Consider the following 26347-nt stretch of genomic DNA (forward strand, 5'->3'; position numbering starts at 1 on the left):
AGGAAAATCGCCCTGCATCCTGGAGCCCGGGCCAGCAATGAGTATACCATCCATGTCACCACTGAAAAAGATCTCTAAATGTTTATCTTCCTGAGTAGCTCTCACACAGAGTCCTCAGAAGAAGTTTTTCTCAGCAGGTCTGTGTATACTCTGTGGTGTAAATCACCTGTGCTGTATAGTCTAGAAATCAGAAATAAAGCATCAGCAGCAGTGTCGAAAGCTCTGTGATAACCATTTACAGCATCACATGATTTACCATTACAAGCTGTGGCTTAAAGGGGATATTTAAAAAAAAAAAAACTAAAAAAACTCATCGGTGAGTTCTGTGAGGGCAGATGCAGCAGGGCAGAGAGGAGGACAGAGAAGGGGAGGAGATTTAAATGGCCAGCTTGTGAAAAGGTAGTGTGGGGCAATTAGAGGCAAGTGTGTGTGTTTCTGCCGACTGGAGCTTAGAGCAGGACTGAAAACTGAGACTGTCGCTGCAACTTCATGCTTTTTTTTTTCAGCAGAGGATCAACACTTTTGGGCTGAACACACTGCGCTTTTACTTTGTCAAAACGGGGCTGCCGCTATTTCATGTTTTAAACAATAGTTGTTGATTTTTTTTAAAAAGCTTTGTGCTTCGACTCAGTTGGTTTTTAATGTGAATATAAAAACAACTTTTTTTTCTTTCTTTTTTTTTGAGAGTGTTTTATTTTATTGTCCCAGCACCTCCAGTTCGCCTCCGGGGCCTTATTCATTAGTAAGCACAATCTACTTCATCAGGTTACACGCGGCAGAGGAGCTACGTGACTGCACTCATTCCCAGCACTACACCAAAGCGGGAGCAGATGACTTGGAAATTCTCAGTCAGCATCTTTTTTTCTTTATGAGTATTTTGGGACTCTTTTGTTGGATTGTTTTATTGTGAGCACCGGGAGCCGCCGCCCCCCCTCTCCACTCGCAGACATCGCGAAATGAAACTCGGTTTTGTCATCGAGACTGCGGTGGCGCTTTATCTGCTGCTCTCACCTGCACAGGTAGGAAGTTTATCATTCAGAGAAACTTTACTTTACTTGAAAAGGAGATGATTTCAGAGTTAAATCAGACTGTGACATAAAGATGTTCTCTCTAGTTAGATTATGTGCGTCTTCCGTGATGTCTGCTATTTAAACAACAAAGTAAGAAAAAATGTCCAAATTGTTAGATATGTTAATAGTCTGCTATCAGTCAAATGTGCATAGAAAATGCCTGAGTCAGCAGAACACTGTTAATAATGAAGTGATAACAATCCATTCTGCTTTGACACCTTCACACCGTTTTGAATGAGCGCCATCCTGCTCACTTCATTCATAAGACGGAACGTGACAAACTGCATCACTCTCCCTGTGGAACACATGATGCGAAGTGACTCACTGTTTTATTTGGCAAAGCTTACTGAGCTCATAATTACAGCCGCATCGTGCTTTAAGGGCCAGTTTCACAGACGTGGATTACGTTCACTCCTTTATGATGAGGACTTTTTTTTTTCTTTGTCTCTGTAGATTTCCATAAAGGAAATGCTCTGATTTCTATCTTAGTTGTCTAAGTAATCCCTTCTTCTATAAATTTCTATATGGTAATACCTAGAGTATCTGTTTAACAATATATCTGTATGATATATAATCTAATATATATATAATATCTATATAATAACTGTATAAAGTGTTTGCAGGTAAAACAGGTGAAAAGAAAGTTTAGTCTTGAATTCTTTGCATGTGCACCAACAGTTCTTCCTTCCTGTCTTTTATCTCTGCATCCAGCTACATGTTAAATGGATACAATGCAGGGTGAAATATCAGGACAATGAAGATGAACCACGTGTGTTTGTGTGTGTGTGTGTGTGTGTGTGTGTGTGTGTGTGTGTGTGTGTGTGTGTGTGTGTGTAAAACTCTATTGAAGCTTCATTTCAGGCTAGTCATATCACTGTCAGGCGACAGTGGATTTGCACAAAGCCGTTCTGTTCTCTGTTGCCTGGCATTGCCTTTTAGTCTTTTAATGAAAATGTGCCAGAACAGGACAGAGCTGAAACTGGAGTGAAGCCTCTTTCAAAGGCCCTGTGTCGCGCTGTTGAGACACTTGTAAGAAGATGTGCAATGGACAGCAGGACTTGTGCCAACTAACGCTCGGGCTGTTGAACCCATTCAGTCTCTGATTTCCTCCCAAGGTGGCTGAGGGCTGGCAGCTGTCTCTGATGTCTCTCATGTTTAATGCAAAACCAGTCCATTCCTGCATCCATTCATTGTTACTGTCACACTCCATACACTGCTGCTGCCTGTTGAAATAAAAGTAACACCGCAGCAGTTTACCTTTTTCCAGGCTGCAGTCCACATATAGAAGTATTACACACAGACTCAGTCAGGCTCTCAAGTTTGGAAAAAAGCTCCATGTCCCACCAGATTGTCTAACTGGAGACTTTGCAGCTGTTGCTGAGTTGAGGGTGAGTGGGAGAGGCATGGGATCACCACATCTCCACTAATCCTCATAATCAGCTCATGGCCTGCTTAGTCAAAACAGGAGTGACAAAATCCAGGGCCCTCAACATGTAGGCTAAATGGCCCCCCGCTGCCATGAAGACTGACAGCAAATGTAAACGGTTCATTTCAGAAATTCAACGTCCACTCTGTCATGCAGACGGTCTGTGAGGATCTGAGTTTGTTATTTCTGAGCTCTGGGTCCCTCTCTAACCCTTCAGTTGCCATTAATGGCTTTTTGTTGAAGGATCATCTGAAAAAGGAAAGATTGTTCTATTTTACTGCTTCACTGCAAACAAACATTTTGAGGTTTTTAGGCTCGAATATGTTTGAGGAACTAAATATTTCACATTTTAAGCAAACAAGTGACACTCACACTAGCAGCTCTTTTCTACTCACAGTGACAAAATGAGACTGTTATGGTGGGTGTCTGTCTTGCCAGCTCCCGCAGTAAACTGTCAGACTGGAATACCAAAGTGGAAAAAGCAAACATTGGCCATGAGGTTGGCAATGCTATTTATAAATGTCTTTCTTTGGGATTCTCTACCCATAAATATGTGCCACTAATTGATAATGATGATTCTTCATCTTTGTCACAGCTGGATCTGCCGTCAGCAGCCTTGTGACTCATGCAGTCATTCATGTCCGCTATGAAACATGGAGCGGCCAAGAGAGGGTGGGGTTAAGTTTAACTTCTTAATCATTTTGCTTTACTACCAGGGATTTACAGCAAAGTTCAGTGTGTGTGTGTGTGTGTGTGTGCGTGTGTGCATGTGTGTGTGCACGTGCATACGTGTGTGGTAGAAACATGTAGTGTATCCCTTTTTTTTATTAATGGAAATCCTCTGTCATTTAAATATGTTTTGATGAAATAAGGCAGATGTTAATTGTAGTAGCTGCATATTGTTTTCATCATCACATCTTCATACTGACTTGTGGTTGTAACATTGTAATAGTAGTCTACTTTGGTGAAACCCAAACTTTTGGGCTTGTGACCTCATAGACAAAGTAAAGTCTACTTGTGTCTACTAGTTTACGACCTTAGAACCTTAGAAGCCATTTGAGATAAAAAAGAAATGATCAGGGAACGGTATTCACAAGAGGAAAATCAATTATAAGAGAAATGTCTGAAAAAAATAAACATAATCTTGTTTACCTCCTGATTTATCTTGTGACCCTTTTTAGGGCTTTCAACCGCCATGTTGGGAACCATTGTTGAAAGTTAGCAGTGACTGTAGTTGTGCCATTGTAAAAATGAGACATCAGTGCTGCTTTAATCTCATTTTACTTAGCTGGCAACGGCAAACAGTGCACATCACTAAGCCAGCAGCCACTGCTGTTATAGTTTGGGAGAAATAGTGGAAATAATGTTAGTGAAGTGGTCATGTACAGGCATGTGCTTGGTGAGATGTTAGGACAGCTGAGTATATAAATGATGCATCACAGATGAAAGCATAAAGTACCACATTAATTAAGTGTCATATAGTGAGTAACAATTTCACAATAGATCATTTTTGCAAAATGTTGTGATTCATCCAACATCAACATTGCAGCTGATAGAACTATATAAACCTCCGTCATCACGGTGAGTCATATGTGCACTCTGTTAATATGTGCAGTTGGGATTCATTGTCATGAAACTCTGGTCCCATGTATATACAGTATGGCTCTTGACTGTCGGTGGAAGCACCTGGCTTTCCCTTCTAAACAATGGTGGCCTCTTGGTCACCCTATCACCAGGGCTGTCTGGTGGAGAATATGACATAACTGCCATCCACCGGTTATTTTGCTCACATTCCTTGACACTCTCCATTTTCCTGTTTGATGTATTATTGGCACTTCCTGTGTATGTGTCTGTGTTTAAGCCACAGCAGTGTGACTATCCTTTCTCCGTTCCTGTCTGCACTGCACTCTGCACATTCAAGGAGCTTTGCCAATAACTGCACTACCTGTTGCCTCCTGCCCATTTCATAACTTTCCCCACCTTATCACAAAACCACTGGAATGCTGTACATATCCTTCTCCTGTCATTGTGATTGTGTGTGTGAAAAATACAGGTGAAATCTTGCATCAACACAACCAAACCCGACTGACATTAGTCAGTTTTTCCACGAAGAAACACTGCAGTGCTGGAGATGCTGCACTACTCAGAAATCAGCTCAAATCCTCCAAAAAAAAAAAAAAGTCCATTATATTAAGCAAATCAGCGAAGGATAAAAATTATAAGCCTCTTTGGTATGAGATTATGAAATTCTTTGTTGGTTTCTCTTTTAAAATACAGCATTTTCTTCAAATAAAATCACAGAAACCAGATATGGGAAACGCTTCTTGCCCAACTCATTTGTCTTCTACTCATCACTTCTCCAAGAAAGCATGTTCCTGATGTCACTGAGGAAAAACAAATAAAAAAAAAAAAAGGCAATGAGCCTCACCTTCTGCTCTCATATCTGTGTTTGTGAGGACGTGACGTTACACAGGTGTTTCCTTTACATCATCACCGGCAGCAAAACAAGACTTGAGTCTGACCATCGGCATCGCACACGTGTGTCTGTGTTTGTGCTCATGATGTGTTTTTCTTGTTCTTGTTCATATTTAGCCAAGCGAGAGTTGGCATGACGTCACATTTCGAGCTGTTACCATGAGGTTTCATAAGCAGAGGGTTTTCTTTAACAGCAACAGAAAACACAGAGAGCTTTCAGTTTTTGTCAGGATGCAGCTCGAGTTATCACCGACATTAAAACATCAAAAAGTCAAGTCCCGCCTCCACTCTGTTTCTCTGCCTCGCTCACACACTTGAACATCTTCCTAGTTATACATATCTGCATGTGAGTCCATGCAGTGGTAGTGACTTGCTGACTGATGGGGCTTTTATTTGCATTGTTGTGGTATTTCTCTCGAGTTGTAATGTCCCGGCCCAGGGGAGGGTCTCAACCTCAATCAGGAAATATGGATTTCTCCTTCCTCCTGCGGAGGAGGAGGAGGAGCAGCGTTGCTCGGGGCAGCCGTCTACTCAGCGAGCTTTAATCTCCCATCTGGATGTAATTTACTGTGGTTTACACAGGGAGAACAGCGTTTACTGTAATAGAGACCACAATTACCACCGGTCAGCCTTATCTCAAGACCTGTGTCGTGTGTGCGTGTGTGTTTGCGGACGGGGTGAACGGTTTACACAGTGGTTGTGTGTGTTTGAGTGTGTGTCTTAGGGGGGGACATTTGTGCATGCATTAATGGACTTATACTGAGGAAATGGTGTTTATCTAAATCAACATTTATATGGACCTTTACCTCTCCCCTGTTTTTTTACTACTCGAAGAAAACATGATTGTTCGTAACCAAGCTCACTGTTAAGGACAAAGTAGTTCTATTAAAGGGGATGATTATCTTTATCTTGACAAAACTGCATCATAGTGGAATAGTTTTACATTTACATTTTGGGAAATACTTTTATTCACTTTCTTGCTGAGAGGCTCATGAGAAGATCGATACAACTCTTGTGTCTATGCATTAAATAAGCTAGAGCCAGGAGATGGTTAGCATATGTTTGCATAAAGACTTGAAACGGGAGGGAAGCTGCCCTGTAAGTTTTCGTTTTACAACGGGTTAGGTGCCTGGATATGTCTTATCCAACTTTAGGCCCAGTTATTTCCTGGAGTCGTGTTGTCCCCATGAGGCCAGGCAACCCTCAGGGACTCCAGGAAGTCCCTGCAACCTGCCAAGACAGTACGTTACATACGCATAACTCTGGATTTCAAAGGCCCCATTCACCCAGATTTCTTGAGAAATTGTTGTGGCACATCTACCACGCTCTGTTGAAGATTGCTGGTGTTTTGGCAGCGCTCTGTGATCACAAGCCCTGACCTGACCACCCTAGAGACCCAGCTGGTTACTGTCAGACCTGTAATGGCACCGCTGTCGTTTGCAGTTTCACCCCTCTCGTGTATACAAAACAGAACCCGGCTTTCTTTTGTAGCGCTGGAGAATAGATACAGTGACCTGCAGGCCCCGTGAGAGCTCTGAGAATTAATGTCGTGGTCATGGTGTTGATGATGTGGAATCTGGCTCTCGATAAAGGATGGATGAGGGAGATCAGTGAGGCACGGAGGTAGCTCTGTTTCTCACTCGTCTAGCTGTCTCTGTGTTTGTATTCACTCTCTCTGCTCTAGTGCTCTCTGTCCTGTGTGGTCTCATGTTCAGAGTCGAGCTTTAGTCAGAACGAGGATACAGTCCTCTCTGCCTGGCCTAGATGTTTTCAGTGAGTTGGAGATGCAGGTGCTTCACTGGCCGGGATTATGGCCAGGCTTAGCTTTGCTTTTTATTTATTATTATTATTTTCTGCTGAACTTCCCCATACCATGCTTTTAACTCGTTCAAGAGCCACAAGCTTGCGTCTCATCCAAAGATTGTTTATCCACTCTGTTACCCTCACCGAATAAGGTTAAGTTTGAACCATTGCAGAAAGCTTTGTAAACAATGGCATTATGCCCAGTAGCTGGGATCATTGTTATCCAGAGTCAAGAAGAACTGAAGAGGGGATGGCTTCCAAAACTCAGCCAGGCCACTTTTGCTCAAAATTAAACGGAGCACATACTGTAGCACTCCTGAACTCTGACACCTTTACATAATTTCAGTTCTTTGATACTAGTGAGTCTGGTGACAATCTTCACCTCGTATTGCAAACCTCAATCAGTCAGTCAGGTTGAATCTCTGGACTGGAGTGATAAATGTGTTAAGAAGCCTAAAATACACTACTGCACCCATGGTAACTGTAAATCTGATAATACACGTGTGCCAATTGATTATACTGATAATTACATGTTTGTGGTTTTAATTTTTCACTGTTAATCTTAAGGATTTGGAACTGAAATCCACATTTTCCCTCTCCAGCTGCGGTAGGTCACTAAACTAGACCAAATACGGCAAAGAGTAGAGTACTTCTTGTAGAAGTGGTATTTAGCCAAAGTGTGCCGACTGGTAAACCATAGCATGCTGTTGACTTTGATGTGTGGAAATCCTAGCCATGAGAATACTAGCAAATTGTTGCAATTGACAGTGACACCTTTCAGATTCTTGGCTCTGTTTTGCACAGCATAAATGAAACCCGTTGGCACTGTCAAACACAAGAGGTGTGAACCAGAATGTCAGTCATCATTGGTGAAGTAGAGCATATGAAATAACATCTCCAAACTACCGTGAATGAGCAGGTTTGATGATATTCTGTCATCACTATGGAGATGTCAACAATATATTAATGAAAATCGGATTATTTCATTGCTAGAAATTCATATTTTTAGCATATTAACATTTTACCCCCCACATTAAAAAGAAATTGTTTCTGTTGATTGTTTGTTGATTAACAGGATTCTTCAAGTTCCTTCTGTTTCAACTTACATGGAAGCAAGGCAAGCGTGACTCAGCCTTTACAGTCATTGTTTTGCAATCCAAAGGAGAAGAGAAACCCTGATGATTTTTTCTAGTTTTGTATCATTCTCCAGTCCAGTCACCCAGGAGAAGGAGTCCTATCTATTAAGGTTAAACTGTCAAATAAACCTGTCTGCATTTCGTTTGCAGTACTTTACACTGCGGAGTATACAACCTGGCTGGTATCCAGATCTTTTTGGCAACTGACCATGGTACCTGCTGTTGAATTGCCCAACGCCCCCCCTTCCTCGCTTGACCCTCAAAGTTGAAAAACCTTTTATGACCATTATGCTGGGTCCCCATCATGTTTTATTTTTGCTCCCTACGCACAGTGCCCTTCCTCTGACAGATGGAGTTAAGCAAGGAGGTTAAAGATGACGCAGTTCAGCTGTGTGGGAGTGGAGAGTAATGAGGCCCGGGGCCTCTGTGGCCTGACAGCAGGAGCCCAGGGACACAACAGCTCCTCTGATCTGACCCAGAAGATGGAGCAAACTCTCAGGCAGCAGCTTACAAACCTACGCTGGAGACTTCAGAAGTATAGGAGACTATTATTTTTTTTAAAGCAGCTTTGCAATCAAGCATGACAACCCATAATGCCACGTTTTCATTACTGCTGTAACTGCTACAGATGTTTTAATCTAACTTCTCTTGTTCCAACTAACTGCCCCTCACTCTGCAGACCAATCTGATCAGCGGCAGCACAGATACACTGTGCTGCTTAGAAAAACAGCTGTTTGAAGAAGAAAACAACTTGTACAACTATGGGACAGATATCAGGGAAACCTGGGGGACCGTGACTCTATTACATATCCAACATGTTAATTATCCAATGAGAATGACTTTTAGACAGGAATCCTCTGGCCCAACAGTAGTGATGAAAAGATTAGATAATTAATCAATGACAATTTTGCTAAGTGATTACTTGCTTAAGTCATTCATCTAAGTGCCAGTAAAGCTGCTGTTGAGAGTAATGAGCAGTGTTAAGGGACCATCTTTGGGCCCTGGAACATAAGATGGGCATTTGATTTTTATGGTATTTTAAGAAACATATATATGGTATATATATATATATAAGTAGTTTATTAAAAAAAAAACAATACAGTATTTGATAAAGAAAGTGTTAACTGTAGGCATGCGATTATGCACTATACCAACTTTGACATAGATCAGTGAACATCTGTGAGCTCCAAATCTGTTAACTCTCCCATCCCGTCCTTACTCCAGCTTCCACTCTAGATTTTTTTCAATGTAAATGTACAGTCGCCGAACACTGTATAAGCCTCTGTTAATGTTCACATCAAAATCAGAATGGGGGGAAAAAGTGTGATCTCAGTGACTTTGACGATGACGTGCTTGTTGGTGCCAGTTGGGTTGGTTTGAGTATTTTCTGAAACTGCTGATCTCCTGGAATATTCACAAAAAACAGTCCCAAGAGTTTTTACTCAGAATGGTGCGAAAAACAAAAAACACCCAGTGAGCAGCAGTTGTGCGGACGGAAACGCCTTGTTGATGAGAGAGGTCAGAGGAGAAAGGCCAGACTGGTTGGAGCTGACAGAAATGCTACAGGAACTTATATAACCGCTCTTTACAGCTGTGGTGAGCAGAAAAGCATCTCAGAATGCGCAACACGTCGAACATCGAGGTGGATGGGCTACACACAACAGCAGGAGCCCACGTCAGGTTCCACTCCCGTCAGCCAAGAACAGAAATCTGAGGCTGCAGTGGGCGCAGGCTCATGAAAACTGGACAGTTGAAGACTGGAAAAAAGCAGCCTGGTCTCACGTAGTCTCAGTAGTCTCATGAATCTGGATTTGTGCTGAGGCACACAGATGGTAGGTTCAGAATTTGGCATCAACAGCATGAATCTATGGCCCAAACATGCCTTGTGTCAACAGCCCAGGCTGGTGGTGGTATAATGGTGTGGGAAATATATCCTTGGCACTCTTTATGCCCCTTAATACCAATAAATCATGGCTTGAATCTGAGTATCGTTGCATCCCTTTATGGCCACTATGTACCATCCTCTAACAGCTACTTCCAGCATGATGATGCACCATGTCACAAAGCTGAAGTCGTCTCAAACTGGTTTTCATGAGCATAATGAGTTCAGTGTACTTCAGTGGCCTCGTTAGTCACCAGACCTGAATCCAGTCGAACATGAATTTGCAGCTGACAAATTTGCAAAAAATGATGTGATGCAATCATGTCAACATGCAGCAGAATCTCAAAGGAATGTTTCTGACAACGTTCCTAATAAAAATGCTTGCTGAGTGTACATCACATACATTACCGTTACCAAATAAGGGTTTGCTCCACTCTACTTACTCCACAGCTGCTTTTCGCTCTCTTGATGTTTAATCGACCATCCACAGCAAGATATGTTGTGTTTTTTGGGGGTTTTTTTTGGAAATCTATCTTGCAAACTCAGTTAAGATATTTGTCCTTCTGTGAAATGGCAATAAGCTGTAAGGCAGTAAGCTTGTTGTTGTTGTTTTTAGCTAGTTTTAGAATATAGCTTTTAAATGATTTCTTTTCCACACCCCAGATGTTGTACATATAACACAGAGGACACAGAGTAGAGGTATTTCATTTGCCAAGACTAAAAGAATTTATAGTCAGGTCAAGTGAAGTCAAGTTTATTTGCATAGCCTTTAATCACAGTTAGTCGCAAAGGTCTTAACACCCACATTATGAAAACAATAAATGAAAGTGACACATGACAATGTTAGACCCTCACAGAGGACAAGGGAAAAAACTCCCTGAAAAAGGTCATCAGAGAATGAAGTGAAACCTTAAGAGTGAAGTGAAACCCCTGAGAGGACTACTCAGAAACTGATCCTGCCTGTGGAGTTTATTCGACAAGTTTATACACTTATTGATATAAAGTGGTTCTCCCTTTTGCAAGAGCTGAATTACCTCCCAGTCACCATTAATCACACAGTTAATACTGTAAGGAGGAAGGAATGACTACGTGAGGATCCTCATGCAGCCTGTTATAATCTGGCAGCGTCTTGCGGCCAGCTCACTCTTCTGTTCTGAACCACAGGAGGTTGCCAAAGATGCTTCCTCGCCATGTCAAGGCTTAACCCATGACCAAGGTCAGAAAATCCTCCCCACCTCACCACATTCTCAACGGCAACTGAGGCCAGAGCCAAAAAGCCCTTGTGATGTGGAGCAGTCTCATGAACACCCGTAGACGTGAAGAGAGAGAGAGCAGATCATATGCCAATTAACACTGGAAAAGGATTTATTTTATCAGCCTGGCATTGCTGCAGAGGATGAAAAAAAATTAATCGATGCCCCAGAGAGTGAAAATGACTTTTAACAATAACTTAAACTGAACTGTGACTTTCCCATGCTGTGCATAAAGAATATTCTGCAAGTGGAGCTTATATCCTGTGGTGCTGCTGTAAAACCAGCACAGTTCAGTGAACACCACTCTATAGAAAACTGTGCTGTCAGAGGAACAGCTGTACACTTTGGCCAGATGACCAGCCACTCTGAGAAAAAAGAAAAGGGAGATGAGACAGTTCCCCTAACACAGGGAGGACTGAACCTAAGTGGTTGACTGGAAGCCCTTGTATCTATTGATATGAAGTCTGTCATACGCTATGTTCTGCTGCAGAGAAGACTGATCGGCCCCAAATACAACAGACCTGTCTGACACTTATCTCAGTGACAGTTTTACCCGAACCTCCGAAATGTTTGTGTGAGTGTGAATGCATCATCATCATCAAAGCAGGACATTCCTCTTTAATCACATTGTTTGGGAGAAAGAAAAAAAAGCTGAGTATAGCACTGTGCTGACAGATGCTATCCTCACTCTCAAACTAATTTTGGTTCATAACAGGAAGTGGATGCAATTTAGCAACGGACAGATGGTGTAAAAAGCAACAGTCCTAACTTCCATCATCTCGGAAAGTCCTTGTCTGTCTGTTTTCTATCGTATAACAAGTTTTGGCCCAACACTTTCAACTAATCTTACTATCAGTATGTACACAGACAGTGCTACAGTGTGTGTGTGTGTGTGTGTGTGTGTGTGTGTGTGTGTGTGTGTGTGTGTGTGTGTGTGTGTGTGTGTGTGTGTGTGACAGAAACACTGATATGTAACACCAGTGGTGAGGGGAGATTGCGGAAGCAGGTTGTCTGCCGCCTGTCCTGGTCTGTCTGCTGGAGGGTATTTTGTTAAAATGTAGATTTCCCTTCCTGAGATGGAGTCAACTAGAGGTTTTGTGTTTTCCCTGGCGAATGAGAAATGCACTCTGTTTATCATGGGATGATGGGAAAAAATCAAGACGGAGGAGGAAACCATTAATGGGAAAATAAATAGAGAGCTGAATCTTACACCACAGGAAACAGGTTTTGAACCTAAACAGTTGGGCACACAGACAAACGTGATATATATATGAGGGACTGGATCTGCTGCTTGTCAGGAAGACTTTTCCAGCGGAGAGTGGAAAACAAAAAAGCTGCATGATCATCCACATGATCAGTGTAGCTCCAACTTTCACCACTAGAGGACAAAGATGCAAAACTGCAGGATCATGCTGTTTTCATATCTACAGGAAATTTTGTTTGTATTTCATGTTCAAGTTTGAAAGGTGTGGGTTAAGGAAAGGGGGGGGGCGTATAAGGTTTGAACATGTCTATTTCTTTTGTTTGTTTTTATCTATGTTTTAGTTTTCACCATTTCATTTGGATGTTTTGTGTGTTTTGCAGAGTCTCCCTTTGGCAAGTGTAAACAGTACAACTGAAGGTAGGAATTTCTTCTTGTTTTATTTCGCAAATGGGTGTTACTTTTTAAAAAAAAAAACATTTTACAGCAAGAGAATTAAGATTAGCTCACTGTTTTTTTAACTGTTTTGTTAAACTACTAGAGTCTGATGCTAGTTCTGACAAAGTACCTTTAAACAGAGGTGTATTCACCCACACTGTGTTTGTCATGCACTGCTGATGAATATAAATGACTAAGCTCATAAATGGGGCACGTGCGTTCGTCAATGAATTTGATCTGGATTTAAATAATAGCAGGACATGTCTGGACTAGCAGGGATTACTCAGCTGCTTACCTTCCCTCCTCATGTCCTCTTTCTCCCTCACTATGAATTAATGCTGCTAAAAGGGAAATTGATTGGACGTTAAAGACTTGTAGAACTTGCAGCCAGAGAGGATTAAGAGGACATACAGTGAACTGGCCCCTTTGCGCTGTACAACATTACGGTTCGTGGCTTCATCTCTCTGCCGTAGATGCTTCCCCAGCCGTCTCCTCCCAGCCTGTCTGCTTTTATAAACAGCTGTTGTGGTGTCAGGCTCCATTCGGTGACCCCAGGGGTCACTGAAGTCCCAGAGGTGCCTGCGGGGTAGCTCAGCTCCAGCTCCAGCAGGGTTCTGTTCATGGCCATGTTTCCAGTGTTTGTTTTCTTTTCCCTCTCTGTTTGTTCGGCTGTAGTCGTCCCTGTTCCTCCCACACAGACTGTGCAACTGGGACACTTTTACACATATACTCCCACAGGAAAGCATACTGTACATTATACAAACATTTTTATTTCAAAATGATAACAGGATACACAGTGGCGTATCGCAACTGCTTTTAGGTTTCTGTGTATGCGGTATGAGGATGGCATAGTTGGATTATTGAGGTAGCTACTGATACTGCTTGTTCACGACAGCATCATCAACAGTGGAGTTTGCATTTATTCACCTGTAACTGCAACTATGTCATCGTCTGAAAACAAAATTCCTCATAAGAAACACAAGCTGACTGGCTTATAATTCCAAAGTGACCCATTCTCAACCTCTTATTCTCATCCATAGTGTTAATGTTTCAAGAAGTGTGGGGTCGCAGCTTCTGCCGGACCATTGAGAAGCTTGTGGAGGTGGTGCAGGAGTACCCGACAGAGGTGGAGCACATCTACAGCCCCTCCTGTGTGCCGCTGGTGAGGTGTGCAGGTTGTTGTGGGGACGAGAACCTGGAGTGTCATCCAACACACACCACGAACGTCACCATGCAGGTAAGAAAAAAAAATCGCCTGGTTCAATATAATTGCTCTTGTTAAATTTGTGTGATACATTACAGTGTCTACTGTATTTCCTTCTATTGGTAACCTTACCTCATTTTACCCCTCAGCTGTTGAAAATCAGGCCGTCAGAGCCGGGTCAGGAATATGTTGAGATGACGTTTGTGGAGCATCAGACATGTGAATGTAGGTAAGAAAACAAGTCATAATTTGTGACATGAAATATTCATAAGTATGCAAATACCAACCCTAGAAATGACATTTGTATACTACTAATTTATAACAATAAAGTAATGCCACTGAGTTGCATTTTTACTTTCAACATAATGAGGAGTTTTTCATAAATCTGTCTGCAAAGTTGCAAAATGTACACACTGTATCTGCCAAAACTTCAACTGACAACATATTTCACTTTTTTCCCTACAATATCCTCTCATAGCAGCTGACACATGATAATGTTTCTTACGGTTAGGTTTGGGCAACAAAATGGAAAAATCTGTGTCCTGGTCAGATACTGAAAAAGTCAGTGGAGACAGAGATGGGACATGTTTACTTCATTAGCACTTAACTGAAACCACAAGCTTTTCCTAAATTTACAAAAAGTGCTTTTCTTGCATTAACCTAACCACACAAACCCTGGTCTCCAGGTTCCATCATCCATCCCACCCTCACACATGTAACTTGTGTGTGATACCAAAATTAAATCAACTTCCTTCACTAGACAAAATGTTACCAGTGAATATAATCGTAACAGTCATATTTGGTAAAACAAATTAGGGGTACATAAATGTCTCTTCTAGGAGACAGGGTTGGAAAATACTTACCTTGACTTAAATAATATTGCACCTGGATAATCTTTCTAATATTCTACTCCTCAGAGTCAGGAAACCTGTTGTGAAGGTTGAAAGGTAAGAACACAAGTATACTGTTGTAACATCAGTTTGTTGATCATAGTGAACTAGAGGCTTACTGGTGATTTTGTTCTTGTTGTAGGAAAAGGCAAAGAGGAAAAGGAAGGAAGAGAAAGGAGAAACAGAAAGTGAAAGAATGTGACAGGTGATGGCACAATCTTGGGAGAAAGAATTCAAATACCTCCAGCTATCAATTAACAGCTTTCTTTATTGTGTCTTTCAGGTGCCAGATCCCTCGCAGGTAACTGCAGTGGTGACCCAACCCCCTGTTGCAGTGTGGCTCATTATTTATTTCCAGCCCAGTGACGGCATCAGGAGTCTCCTCCACTCATCCATCAGTGCTGTGTCTGCAGCCAAAGACTCCAAAAGCTGGGTTGTTTCGCTGACGTGCCCTCCTGCTGATGGGCAGAGCGTTTGTATTGACAAGGTTCAACAGGAAGTGTGTTAACTGGTGGAAACACTGCTGTTACACACCTGATACAATGGATATCCCTGGGAGCCAGTGCAATGTAGAATCAAACAGACTGATGCCTTTTCTTTTTTACTAGTTATTACTGTATCAGATATTGTAATTTGTCGATTTATTTGGTATTTAAAGGTGGTTATGTTTAAAATCTATATTTATTGATACAGCTGAATATATTTGGACCAGCAACTTGTAAAAAGTTTGTCAGACTTTGTTCAAACATTATCCAAGAGATCTTCACTTTTCATAACAGCCTATGTTGGACTGAGTGTGCAGATGCTTTGTACATGCAGTAATGAAATGTCTCCCTCTAGTGTTTATGTTCTAAACTGCTCTATATGAAAGTATTTTTCTAGGTCAGATATACAAATAAGATTAGACAGACAGTGTTATCAATCACAAGCAATCATGCCATCAGCTTAAAGGCAATTTATCAGTTATGAAAGTAACAATCCCACTCTCCCTCCATAGCGCCATGTGACCAGACAGGAGTTGGAGGTGTTTTACTGCTAATTCACACCTATATAAGAGCAATATTGATCAGAAAAGTTTATCAACTGAAAACTCCGCAGAAGGTTGTGTATAAATAAATATATAAAATTGTCAAATATCCAAATTGTTCTTTGAAAACTCCCTTTATTGCTTGTTTTTGGTGGACAGGATAGAGCAGTAATTATAGCTGCTTTCTAAATAAACAAACCTCAGCCATCTGGAATCAGCTTATTATAAAACACACCAGAAAGTGTGCAGTAGGCTGCATGGTGGACGTGACAAAGCCCAGTAGGAAAGGGCAGATCACAGGGCAGATTACAACAGTAATCAATATGCTCAAGCAGCCCTCATTTGCTTTTGATGCTTATTAAAGAATATTGATTACAATTATTGTTATTTTGTTGTAATTTGGTCACAAGGTTTTCACAGATTTATAAAAAGTATTTCTGTTTGTGTGGACCCTGGTGACACATGACTCACACATGCCCACACCCCAGGTGTCTTCCTTTGTCTGTTTTTGGAAACACTGAAGTAGTAAATTAAAGTAAAAAGTAAATTGTGTCCTTTGAAATTTTTTTCATGAACTACACAAAGAAAATCTCTATGAAAATGTAAGAAGTAACATTTCTACTGTTTTAGCATTTTATTTCATTTAAATATTTATTTTGTAATTAAATTGTTATGGTTTCAGCTTGTCTTGTGTGATTTATTTTATTTAACACAGACTAACCCCTACAAATCATATCCTAATAATAGCCTGATGAATTGCTATCAATATCTTTTTTCACATTCTCACAAACAATAGCCCTACAATACCATATCGATATTTGTTTTATAAAAGAGGTGTATCATATACAGTAGAATTAAAAAATGAATAAATAAAAACTAACAAACAGGTAGGCTATTTATCCCATATCTACAGCTTGAAGAGCGACATTAGCCTGCAGGGGCCACACACACTGCAAAATCAAGAGCCTCTGTTGCCTCATCATCTGGATCAGACCCGTTTCCCTGGCAACTCCTGTGCCCAGTCATGTTTGATAAGGGCATTTAGCCCCTTAGTACTGACTTAAAGGTCCCTACACTCAATTCACTCCTCCCTTGAAATTGAAAAAAAAGACAGACAACCACTGATTTATAACCTATCCTACCTGGGCATTATGTTTCCAAAACAAAAGAATGCAGTGGGTTGTTACATAGTTTTTTGCAGATTAGGAATTAAACGCCCTTGATTAATTGCCAAAGAAAAAGAAGTCTGCGGCAAAGCGAAAGTTTCACTGGAGACCTGCGGTTGCCTGTAAGACGTCGTTGAGGAATCAAGTTCTGTGTTCAGTTTCAATAAGGCGTAGCTAACATTAGCTTGACAAGAGACTTGGTAACGGTAGGAAAACTATAACCTTGGATGCCAATATAAACGCATACATGTTTTCAAGCAAACGACGCATCGGTAAGGATGGCAAAAATTAACTATTAGCCAAATATTTTATCGATAGTACAGTGATGAGCTGGTTGCTAAGCTAAAGCTAAGACAGCTAACGTTAACCTAGCTAGCTGAGCTAACAGCGAGCAGGGTAGGGGCAGGGCAGTAAACAGAGAGACAGACTGTCGTGGATACAGACAACAGCTAACGTTGCTGTTGTTAATGTTGCATTTCACGCACTGACATGTCGTTACTTGTCGCAGCTTAATTGTTTTTACAAGTTGAAGTTAACCAGTATATGGCAGTTTCCAGCAAGTTGTTCACAGTTAACTAACGTTAGTGTTGAACAAAGTTGCGTGTGTATGCAACAACAACCGCTAGCTGCATTAAGATGTTATAAACACTGGAGAGTTCAGACTCCCAGCTAATGCTATTTATTGTTAACCTTGAAGTCTTTTCTTCCTTGTCATATATCATACGTAACATATATATATAATGACGGGTAATGGAGAAAAGCATCTCTTTCATTAGCTTTATAATCAGACTGGTTGGTTGAGGGGGAGTGGCAGGCCTTTAAACGCTAACCTCAGATCAACAATTAAAATAATATTGTACGTTTTTGACCTGCTTCATGTCCTATTCCAAACATTATCTCAACCTATTCGTAATTTGCTGCTCTCTGTAAATGAAGAGGACAAAATAAGCACCTGTTTATATGATGATATTGTATACAATACCAGCACAAAGCATATGCTTTAAACATATTGTGCAATTTAGTTAACAAACAAAAAATGTAAAGTAGCAGTTTTAATACTATGCAGTATTTTAAAGAGGGAAGCATGTATAAATAGCAGGGTTGTTGTGTGGCCTTGCAGACTGCTGTTTCTGATTTTGGCACTGACTTTCTGACCCATCAGTTATTTGTAAATATTTTATGTAAACACAGATTAAATAGTAATTCAGTCAGTCCTCAATGACCCATACTTTGAGACACCAAAATTACAGAGGAAGATAAACCAAACCAAAAACAAACCAAATAATATGTGTAAATTATAGACCTACAACATTATAAGTACAAGTTAACTGTTTCTCTTTACTTTTTCAGTCTTAGTTCCTATGGTCTTTGCAATTACATAAACTCAAGGCTCCAGCAGGGCTTTGCTAGGCTTTGTTCTTATGAGATCCAGGCTAACTGTTTTGATTTTCAACCCTTAACACAGAAGAGACAAGGATGAGCAGTTTTAGTAGACCTGACAGACACAGGACACCGGCATTCACCAGGGCAACACACCTCGGAACATCCAAGCCTGACCTGGAGAGAGATTCAGGCTTCTCAGGTTTGATTTAGTTATGTTTCTTCACAGAAATAAACATTTGAGTTTCTTGTTTCCATATAGGTGTTTTATCCTTCTATATTTTTGGAGGCTCACTTGATGAAGTGGTGTAAGTTCATATAAATAGTAAATTCTCATTAGAAAAATTACAGTCAAGACATAAGCAACATAAACAAGGTCAAGTTTAATCAAATCTGGAGATCTAGGTCACATTCTCTATGTAGCTTATCCTCTATTGGGGCAGTTTTCCTAATGACCTTTATTTCTACTATGAAGATTGACTTGGATTTGGTATAATCCTTCTCATCAGGTTGATGGTATCCTTTTCAAGTTGCTCTAGAGGTGCTTATCTGCAGCTGCCACAGTTTTCATGGTACTAGTGTTCTGTCTCAGTTACTGCACACAATAGAGAGGTCAATCTGTTGCTTTTAAACATGATGAGACCCATATGCTTGTACTCCCCTCCGCAGATGCCAGCTCTGAGTACCTCAGTACAGTCGATTTGACTGACAATGAAGATGCAGGAAGGATTGGGTCCATATTCGGCCAGGACCCGAATGGTCCGCAGGTGGCTGTGATGGGAGGCTCATACGCTGGACTGTCTCCCATGATCATCATGAACAACTTTGTTCTAAATCAGGTAAAATACAGCAATGTATGTTTGTCTTTCCCTAGCACTGTTTGTTTCATTACTACTAGAAGATTTAACATTGGGCTTGTTTGGCTCTTCACCCTAACTGTCATATATATATGGTTTTCCATCCAAATGTTGTGCAAATTTAGACGAATTTCGTGAAATCTAGGAAAAGAATGTGAGTTAATGCACATTTCCACCCACTGCTGTTATGCAAATATTAGGAGTGGGGCCGTAAAGATAAACAACTGGTGCCATTAAAACCATTGTCGAAGAGGAGAGTGAACAAGATGATGTAGATAAAAGAGCATTAATCAAACCTTAAGCAGTGAAAACTACATAGAAAACATGATGGAAATATGGCATTTATGTGTGTTTTATGTATTAATTTAAGGAATTTAACAGTCTCATTGCTCATTGCTCCACACATATCTGATGTTTTCATCTGCTGCCAATATCTGTCTCTTCAGTAGAGCAGAGACTCCAGTGAACATTTAAGTCACATGCTTCATGTAAGTCATGATTCATTTGTTAGGTTTGTTTCCCATTTGTCCAATTTGGCTTGACCACATTTTCACTCATTTTTTTTTTTTATACACAAATTGAAAACAGGTGAAAGGACACACATCTAAGGTGTTTCACTCAGGCCATTAAACCAGTCTTTCTTCTCAAATCATTTTGTTACTGTGATTGTCTGCGTTTGTTCTGGTGACTTAAGGGGCTTGTGTAGAGATTTTTCTCCCAGTTTATAAGAGAAACTTGACTTGATGTGGCGGCTGAGTTTCCAGTCAACATTCCTACTGTTTCTACTGTTCTGTTTTTTGGTTTAGGCTTTTCTCTCATTTGGTCATAACTCTTGATTACAGTATACCAGGGCTTTATTGTCAATTCATGGTTAAATTTCCTTCAGCTCAGAGAATGCATATGTACAGTCTTCATGGTCATTGTAGTTTGATTGTTATTTTTAATGTGTAATACTTACAAAGGAAAATGATTTCAGTGTTTTTTCCATGTGTATATGATCCTTGTGTTTTAATGACTAGTGTATCATACATAATGTATTGTATTATAGCATAATATTAAAGATATTTTTCTCCCCTAGGCATCTTCAATGGCTCCAGCAGAAAAACAATGGGGTTTTCCTTCACCCTTGGAGGTGATGCCTCAATCACAGGTGGTTCTTCTCCAACCCATGGTGTCAAATGGCAGCAACACCTCTCCAAAGACTTGCTCTGAAAATGTCCGGCAATCAAAAAGTTACATGCCCATCCTTAAGTCGTACCCCAGAATTGCCCCTCACCCCTCGGACGCACCCACTAAGAGGGTGGGATCCTCCAGGGTGAGGGGGCACTCAACATCAGGGTATGACCAGCGACAGAGGAGGCACCACCACAGCCACAGGCTCTATAGCTCCCCGAGCCCACAGACAGCACTGCAGACTCCAGTCAAACCCGTCTCCAACTCTGAAGCTTCAAACAACGAGGCACAGACAGCCGAGAGTCACGAGCAGCTCAGTGACAAGGCTCTCTACTCGCTGGCAGGAATCAGCTCTCCACCCCCCTGCACAGATGATTTCAGGACAGAGGAGGACAGTGACAGGATCCCTGCTGACAAATACCAGGACGCCCTCTCAATAGGCACCAACAAACTGAAACGTTTCAGCAATACCTACAATATTCTCAGCAAGTCAGGCTTGCTGGGGATCACCATGCGCACAAAGCAGCTGATCAAGGAGAATAAGCGCACTCAAGGCCAGCTACAACAGCTTCAAGAGCAAACAGCTCTGCTGCTGGAGGCTCTGAGCAGCAGAGACCCACAGCTCTGGACTAAACTCCAGCTCTCTCTGCAGGACATGGACAATGAACAGTGCGGGGCTAAAGCTCAAGGAGTCCTGGCTTAATGTATCGGTGCATGGGACCAGCAGTTCTCAATCATGGGGATAGAGGATGATTTACAAGAAAAGCTCTTTCTTTTTTGAAATAGTCAACACAGCATCAAGCAGTATAACTAACCAAACAATAACAGAACTAATCCATATGCTTTCATGCTTTGGCAGGAGGTTGTAAGTACAAATCATCTTAAATTTGCAAATAATAGAGACAAAAACATTCAGAACTGCTGGTCTAAGCTCCAAACATGAAGCTGCAACACATCCGCTATTCTCAAGTGGGAGGTAGGAAGCATGCTTAGATTTCAAACCCTTGCCTATAAGAAATTTTCTTGCCTCTGCTGTTTCAAAATAGCAAGTATCACTTGCAATAGGGCTATGCCTTCTATATGTCGAACTTTAATTGCATAAACGCATGCCTTACAGCACACGTGAGGACACATGGGGTTATTTCCTCATACATGCCTTGAATGTGATTTCCGTAGAGAAAGTATAAGCATCATTTTTACTTAAAATAGAAAACCCAGTTTGTTTGTTTTTTTCTATTTACTTTGTTATTACATTGTATAGTAATGTAACTGAATGGGGAGATGTCTCCTTTGTCAGGAAGTGGATTGCTTACAGTTAAGAGTTCATTGTTTTGTTTTGTTTTTTAATATAATGTTGTTAGTTGGTGTCATTATTTATTTTTAATATTGTTTTTGACCAAGACTAAAGCTGTGTGAATAATATAAACAAACCAAGCACATTATAACGAGTTTGCCAGTTCTCTGGCAAAACAAGCTCTTTTTTTCAAGATACCTTTAAAGACGTAGGATCGTAGGAATTTGTGAAAACTTAAAATGTAGCAAGTGAAGTGCTGTAGCCATATAATTGTCTTGACTTTGTATATGTTGCTGCCATTCTCATTCCTCCCTGCAGTTTTAAGCTTAATATGATGTAGTATTAACTGATTTTAAGACAGAAATGACAGCTCAATATTTACATATAGTTTCCTATTACAGACTCTTGCACTTTAGTTACAGGATTACTGGCAACATTTTTAGACAAATGTTACGACTTGTTTTTTTACAGGAGCGTTCTGTCTTGATAAAATAATGTGAATATAAATGTTTAACTGGATGCCTGTGCCTTTTGAATATGTTTATGTTTGTACTTCATATCAACGCTTGAGCAGCTTTGATTTCTGTATTTCTTTGTGAGCTTCATGTAAAAGAAAGTTGAATGTACTAAAAGGTCTCCAAAGAACTAACATTCTTCTTTAAAAGTGTAAAACAAACCATAGCTCTGGTGCCATAATACATTCAGAGTTGCAGTGGAAAGATAACTGTAAAGACCAATGAAGTCATAAATGGTTCAGTTTTAAACATTAAGTCTAGGTCAACTGTTGTTTTATTTATTTCAGCAGCAAAACACTGCTGTTACGATATTTTCTAATCATGAGAAATTGTAAAACTAAGAAATCATCAAATCAGTCTTGGTTTTAAAGGGGGAAAAGGAGAGCGACAAAAATATGTTTTCAGAGATTGCTTTTTCCTTGTTATTGTGAAACATGCTTTCTGTATCACTTTTAGTCACTTTGACTAATAATGACCTGTCATAAAACTTTGTTTGAAGACAACTTCCTCTCTGTCATTTATTGCACTTTCCTCAGCATGTGCAGTTTTGAAAAACAAAGACTGGCTGCTTGTTGCAATTTGAATACTTTTATTGTTATAACAGGAATAGACAAAATAGCTCTAAAAAGTATACTTATTGAAATCCAAAACATCTTTCACATGATGTTGAATATGTCAGTAGCTCTAGCAGCAGCATAACAGTGAAAAGTCCTTACTATTCTTATACAGAGGGCCCTATCATTAGTGGTTTAGTGAATAGCTCATCTTTGGGGTCATCAGTAAGCATGTAAGACACAATATTATGGCACATTGTGAATAATACCCTGGATAATAATATGGTAATCATCTTGACATTTTCCTTGTCCCTCTATTCTTATAAAGGAGCAGATGACTGTACCTTCATCAAACTGTCTGAGTCACATTCTTTTGAGTAGAAAACATCAGGCTCAACAACATGTAACAGTTTATTGTCTAAACAGTGGTGTCAAGCCTGGCAGTTGATGCTATAGACACTGTAGTTTTCTGTGTCTGCTAGCCCTTAACGTCAAAGTGAATTATTGTCGTAAAAACTAATTTCCTGAATGTCACATTGTAGAATCCTACAAGGAAGTCTGGAAGAGCAATACACTTTGACCAATAATCTCAGAGCACTGCCATGCGGCGGTCAAATCAAAAGCATAATACAAATTTGCAAAGCTGTGAATGCATGCATTTTTAATGTAAGCATGTAGTAGTGCATGTAAAACTGTTGTATCTCAAAAACAACTAATTTATTTGTCTTTAATATTGCCTTGTAAAAAGCTACTTAAAGGATAAACTTACACTATGCACTTATTCAAAAGTTTCACATTGCTTATATGGCTCCTGTCCTTAAAGGAATGTATGCTAACAGCTAACTATTTCATGGACTACTTTAGAAGTATTTAGAATTAATCACCACATGGATCCCAAGAAAGCATTTTCTACAACTTGTGCTGCTTGTGTGAGCTATTGGAAGCTTTTGATATGACCTGTAGTCATCACTCAGTCTTGTTTGTGTGCATCTGTGTCGTCAGAGCACATCTCCACTGTCTGCACGGGCAGGATAAGGCCGAGGATCCAGCGGGTACCAAAAACATCCTTGAGGTTGGTTCTCCAGGGGCTGCGGTTCTCCACAAGCTGCCCTCTCTGCATCTGACACCAGGTCTGTCCCCGTGCCACCAGCAGGACCTGCTGGCAGCAGAAGCCTGCGCAGACCAGGCCGATGCCCAGCCACACGTACAGCATCAGCACCACGAACAGCTGCAAGCCTGAGATTGTTCCTGTGAGGAGAAGTGTGAGAAAAAGAATGTGAATTCCTCAGGAAGTCATGTCCCGTAAATGATTGGCTTTAACTAGAGATACACAGCAACTCACCCATGAAGAAGTAGCCAGTGGAGAGGGGGAGAAGAGTCAGGAAGGTCAGCGGGTTTTCAAAGGAGATGGAGTACTCCACTGTTAGAAAGGCCACACCGAGAACCAAAGAATACAAACATGTGCATGATGTGTAAATGCAGAACATGATGAAGTAGCGCATGTTTTTGTTGCCGATGCAGTTTCCGGTGAAAAAGCAGTGGTGATCCCTCTTGAGAATAACCTTCTTGCACAGTTTGCAGAAGTGACGGCCGTTCAGGAGGTAGTGAGCATCCACCTTGTCCGAGCAGTGTGGCGAGCACACTGGAACCACAGTCTCGTTGGCACTTTCAGCAGGATATTTGATAGTCATTATGTAATTCCCAAGTGCATTGAACATCAAGAAAAGGAAAACAACCGTGTGAAGAGTTGTAGACCCCGTCAGTGATGTGTCCGGGTTTGGGAATATTGTTGGGATGAAAAAGCAGAAGTGCAAAATGAAGGTGACTGCTGTAGCTGTGAAGAAGTATGCAGGTGCCACAGCATTGAGAAGTCTCAGTTTTAACATCCTGGTGAACATGTCTGTGTGAGAGTGAAGAAGACACAGTAAGCATGATGTCATCATAAACTATATGACAGTAAGAGGCCAGCAAAATATACAACGTACGCAATGTTTCATTTGGTTGTCTTTACAGATTACCTTTAGATGACTGTCCCTTCCAATTTTATGAACTGGTTCAGGACTATTAACATAAAGCATCTGATTGAAAGTAATACACCCCCTATTAGGAAAGATAGGTTATAAATATTATGTGATCTGGCTGTTCTTTTAAAACAGATAATGTCTGTATAAGTCTGCTCTGAGAAAAACTCATTTCTGAGCAAATGTAGGTCTGGGGACTCTCAGGGGCCATTGAGAATACCAAGAATATCCCAGCCTTTTCACATGTCATCTGCTAACCTACAGTAACAGACAGTGCAAACCACACAGTGAACCTAAAACTGGGTCTTTATGCTCTTAAACGGGGGCTTCTGCATGAAAACACCAGGAAGCTCCATTGCATGGCCCATTCATGCCCCAGATGACAGGGAGCATTTTATACGATCAAGTGCTGTTTCCTCTCCATGTCTGTTTCCTTCAGGAGACAGATCAGACCGGTAGCAGTGATGGCGCCAATCATTTCATGTCCATGACGACGCAATTAAGACAATTATGTAATAAAAAAAATAATAACCCCGTCCTCACCATGTCCGGGCTGCCTACCTGCAGGTGTCAGAGAGCAGAGGAGCTGTCCTTTCAGCACCACGGAGCCTCGGCTCACAGCTCAGCACGTTCATTCAAACGCAAAGACGAAGGTGATGTTGAGCCACATTGACGTCTTTTTTCATTAAAAGGGTGTCTGTTCCTTTGTCTACCGCCGCCTGTTGGTCTGGATGCGTCTGTTTTCTTTCTCTCCTTTTAAAATTTTACTACGTTTACTTAAATTGTATCTTTAAGTAAATCTCACCTTTTAATGCAGACCACGTCAATAGACTAATAATAGAGCACAAAACCCACGTAAGATAAGTCAGGCTGTGTGAAAGTATAGTGTGTGATGTTTTCTTTCGTTTTAATAAAATTGATATTTATAAGGCTTTTTTTTTTAATAGGCTTTCACCTTTATCCACTCACTGAATGTGGAGAGCTCCTATCCTTGTAAACATTTTATTGTTGACATTGATTGAGGAGGTGTTCAGAGCCATCAAGTAGCAATACAACACTGTGGAGATACTTTATTACAAATAAAAATCATTAAAAAATTATTTAAAAATTGATAAAGATGACAAATATAAAGATGTCACTTAAGAAATAAACTCATGTATATTAGGCTAGTCTTAAATTACTCAATGCAGAATCATATTTTATAAGCTTATCATATGTTTTGTATGTAAAATCTAAATTTTACTTTGTAAAGTAGCCTAACTGTAGAAGGCCAATACAATATATTGTAGTGGAATAAAAGTATGGTTAAGTGTCATGAAATGGAAACACTAAAGTAGAAGTACTTCATCTGTATGTACTTGAGTGAATGAAAAAGAGACGGAAAAGCGAACATGTTTGGAACAAATTAGACAGTAGACGTTTGCAAGAAAGACAGTTTTCCTGTAGGTGGCAATGCAGCCTCAGTCATTTTACCTCTCATGTCTGACTGCTGTCATATTAGTGGTGTAGATTTATCATGTTTTGCTGTTATGTTCCTCTAGTTTTCCTCATCTCCTCAAACACTCGGCCCACACTCCTCAAA

General features: G+C 40.6%; 3 protein-coding genes across 5 annotated transcripts; 2 read left to right on the plus strand and 1 right to left on the minus strand.

The window, feature by feature from the left end:
• The first annotated feature begins 380 nt into the window (after positions 1-380).
• pgfb (placental growth factor b) lies at positions 381-16486 on the plus strand. The gene is made up of 7 exons (XM_023417207.2): positions 381-1019; positions 12630-12666; positions 13725-13921; positions 14038-14117; positions 14806-14835; positions 14921-14983; positions 15062-16486. The coding sequence occupies exons 1-7, from the start codon at positions 957-959 to the stop codon at positions 15081-15083; spliced, it is 492 nt and encodes a 163-aa protein (XP_023272975.2). The 5' UTR covers positions 381-956; the 3' UTR covers positions 15084-16486.
• Positions 16487-16944: 458 nt separating this feature from the next.
• cipca (CLOCK-interacting pacemaker a) lies at positions 16945-22693 on the plus strand. Its single transcript, XM_023417331.2, has 4 exons — positions 16945-17243; positions 18437-18553; positions 19021-19190; positions 20287-22693. The coding sequence occupies exons 1-4, from the start codon at positions 17219-17221 to the stop codon at positions 21082-21084; spliced, it is 1110 nt and encodes a 369-aa protein (XP_023273099.1). The 5' UTR covers positions 16945-17218; the 3' UTR covers positions 21085-22693.
• Positions 22694-22841: 148 nt separating this feature from the next.
• Positions 22842-25463, minus strand: zdhhc22 (zDHHC palmitoyltransferase 22). Of its 3 annotated transcripts, XM_087176893.1 has the most exons (4): positions 25345-25463; positions 25077-25091; positions 24087-24646; positions 22842-23992 (listed from the first exon to the last, which is right to left on the minus strand). In XM_087176893.1, exons 1-4 carry the CDS (start codon positions 25398-25400, stop codon positions 23715-23717), a joined length of 909 nt encoding a protein of 302 aa, XP_087033019.1. In that variant the 5' UTR covers positions 25401-25463; the 3' UTR covers positions 22842-23714. The 3 variants fall into 3 exon arrangements, with proteins under 3 accessions (XP_087033019.1, XP_023273100.1, XP_087033018.1); XM_023417332.2 differs by lacking the exon at positions 25077-25091 and having other exon boundaries at positions 24087-24644; positions 25327-25459; XM_087176892.1 differs by lacking the exons at positions 25077-25091; positions 25345-25463 and having other exon boundaries at positions 24087-24687.
• Positions 25464-26347: the final 884 nt, after the last annotated feature.

The sequence above is a fragment of the Seriola lalandi genome, unplaced genomic scaffold (assembly GCF_002814215.2).
Source record: "Seriola lalandi dorsalis isolate HSWRI2012SDOR001 ecotype SW California unplaced genomic scaffold, Sedor1 jcf7180002054573, whole genome shotgun sequence".
In the NCBI taxonomy this organism is placed as follows: domain Eukaryota; kingdom Metazoa; phylum Chordata; class Actinopteri; order Carangiformes; family Carangidae; genus Seriola; species Seriola lalandi.

Bases quoted from the DNA above. Each gene is read 5' to 3' on its own strand.
- zdhhc22 (XM_087176893.1), bottom strand. From the start codon at position 25,400: ATGAACGTGCTGAGCTGTGAGCCGAGGCTCCGTGGTGCTGAAAGGACA. The intron at 23,993-24,086 runs GTGAGTTGCTGT...TTCTCCTCACAG, and splicing joins CACTGGCTACTTCTTCATGG to GAACAATCTCAGGCTTGCAG.
- pgfb (XM_023417207.2), top strand. From the start codon at position 957: ATGAAACTCGGTTTTGTCATCGAGACTGCGGTGGCGCTTTATCTGCTG. The intron at 14,118-14,805 runs GTAAGAAAACAA...TCTACTCCTCAG, and splicing joins CATCAGACATGTGAATGTAG to AGTCAGGAAACCTGTTGTGA. The intron at 14,984-15,061 runs GTGATGGCACAA...TGTGTCTTTCAG, and splicing joins AAAGTGAAAGAATGTGACAG to GTGCCAGATCCCTCGCAGGT.
- cipca (XM_023417331.2), top strand. From the start codon at position 17,219: ATGTTTTCAAGCAAACGACGCATCG. The intron at 17,244-18,436 runs GTAAGGATGGCA...CCCTTAACACAG, and splicing joins TTCAAGCAAACGACGCATCG to AAGAGACAAGGATGAGCAGT. The intron at 18,554-19,020 runs GTTTGATTTAGT...TCCCCTCCGCAG, and splicing joins GAGAGATTCAGGCTTCTCAG to ATGCCAGCTCTGAGTACCTC.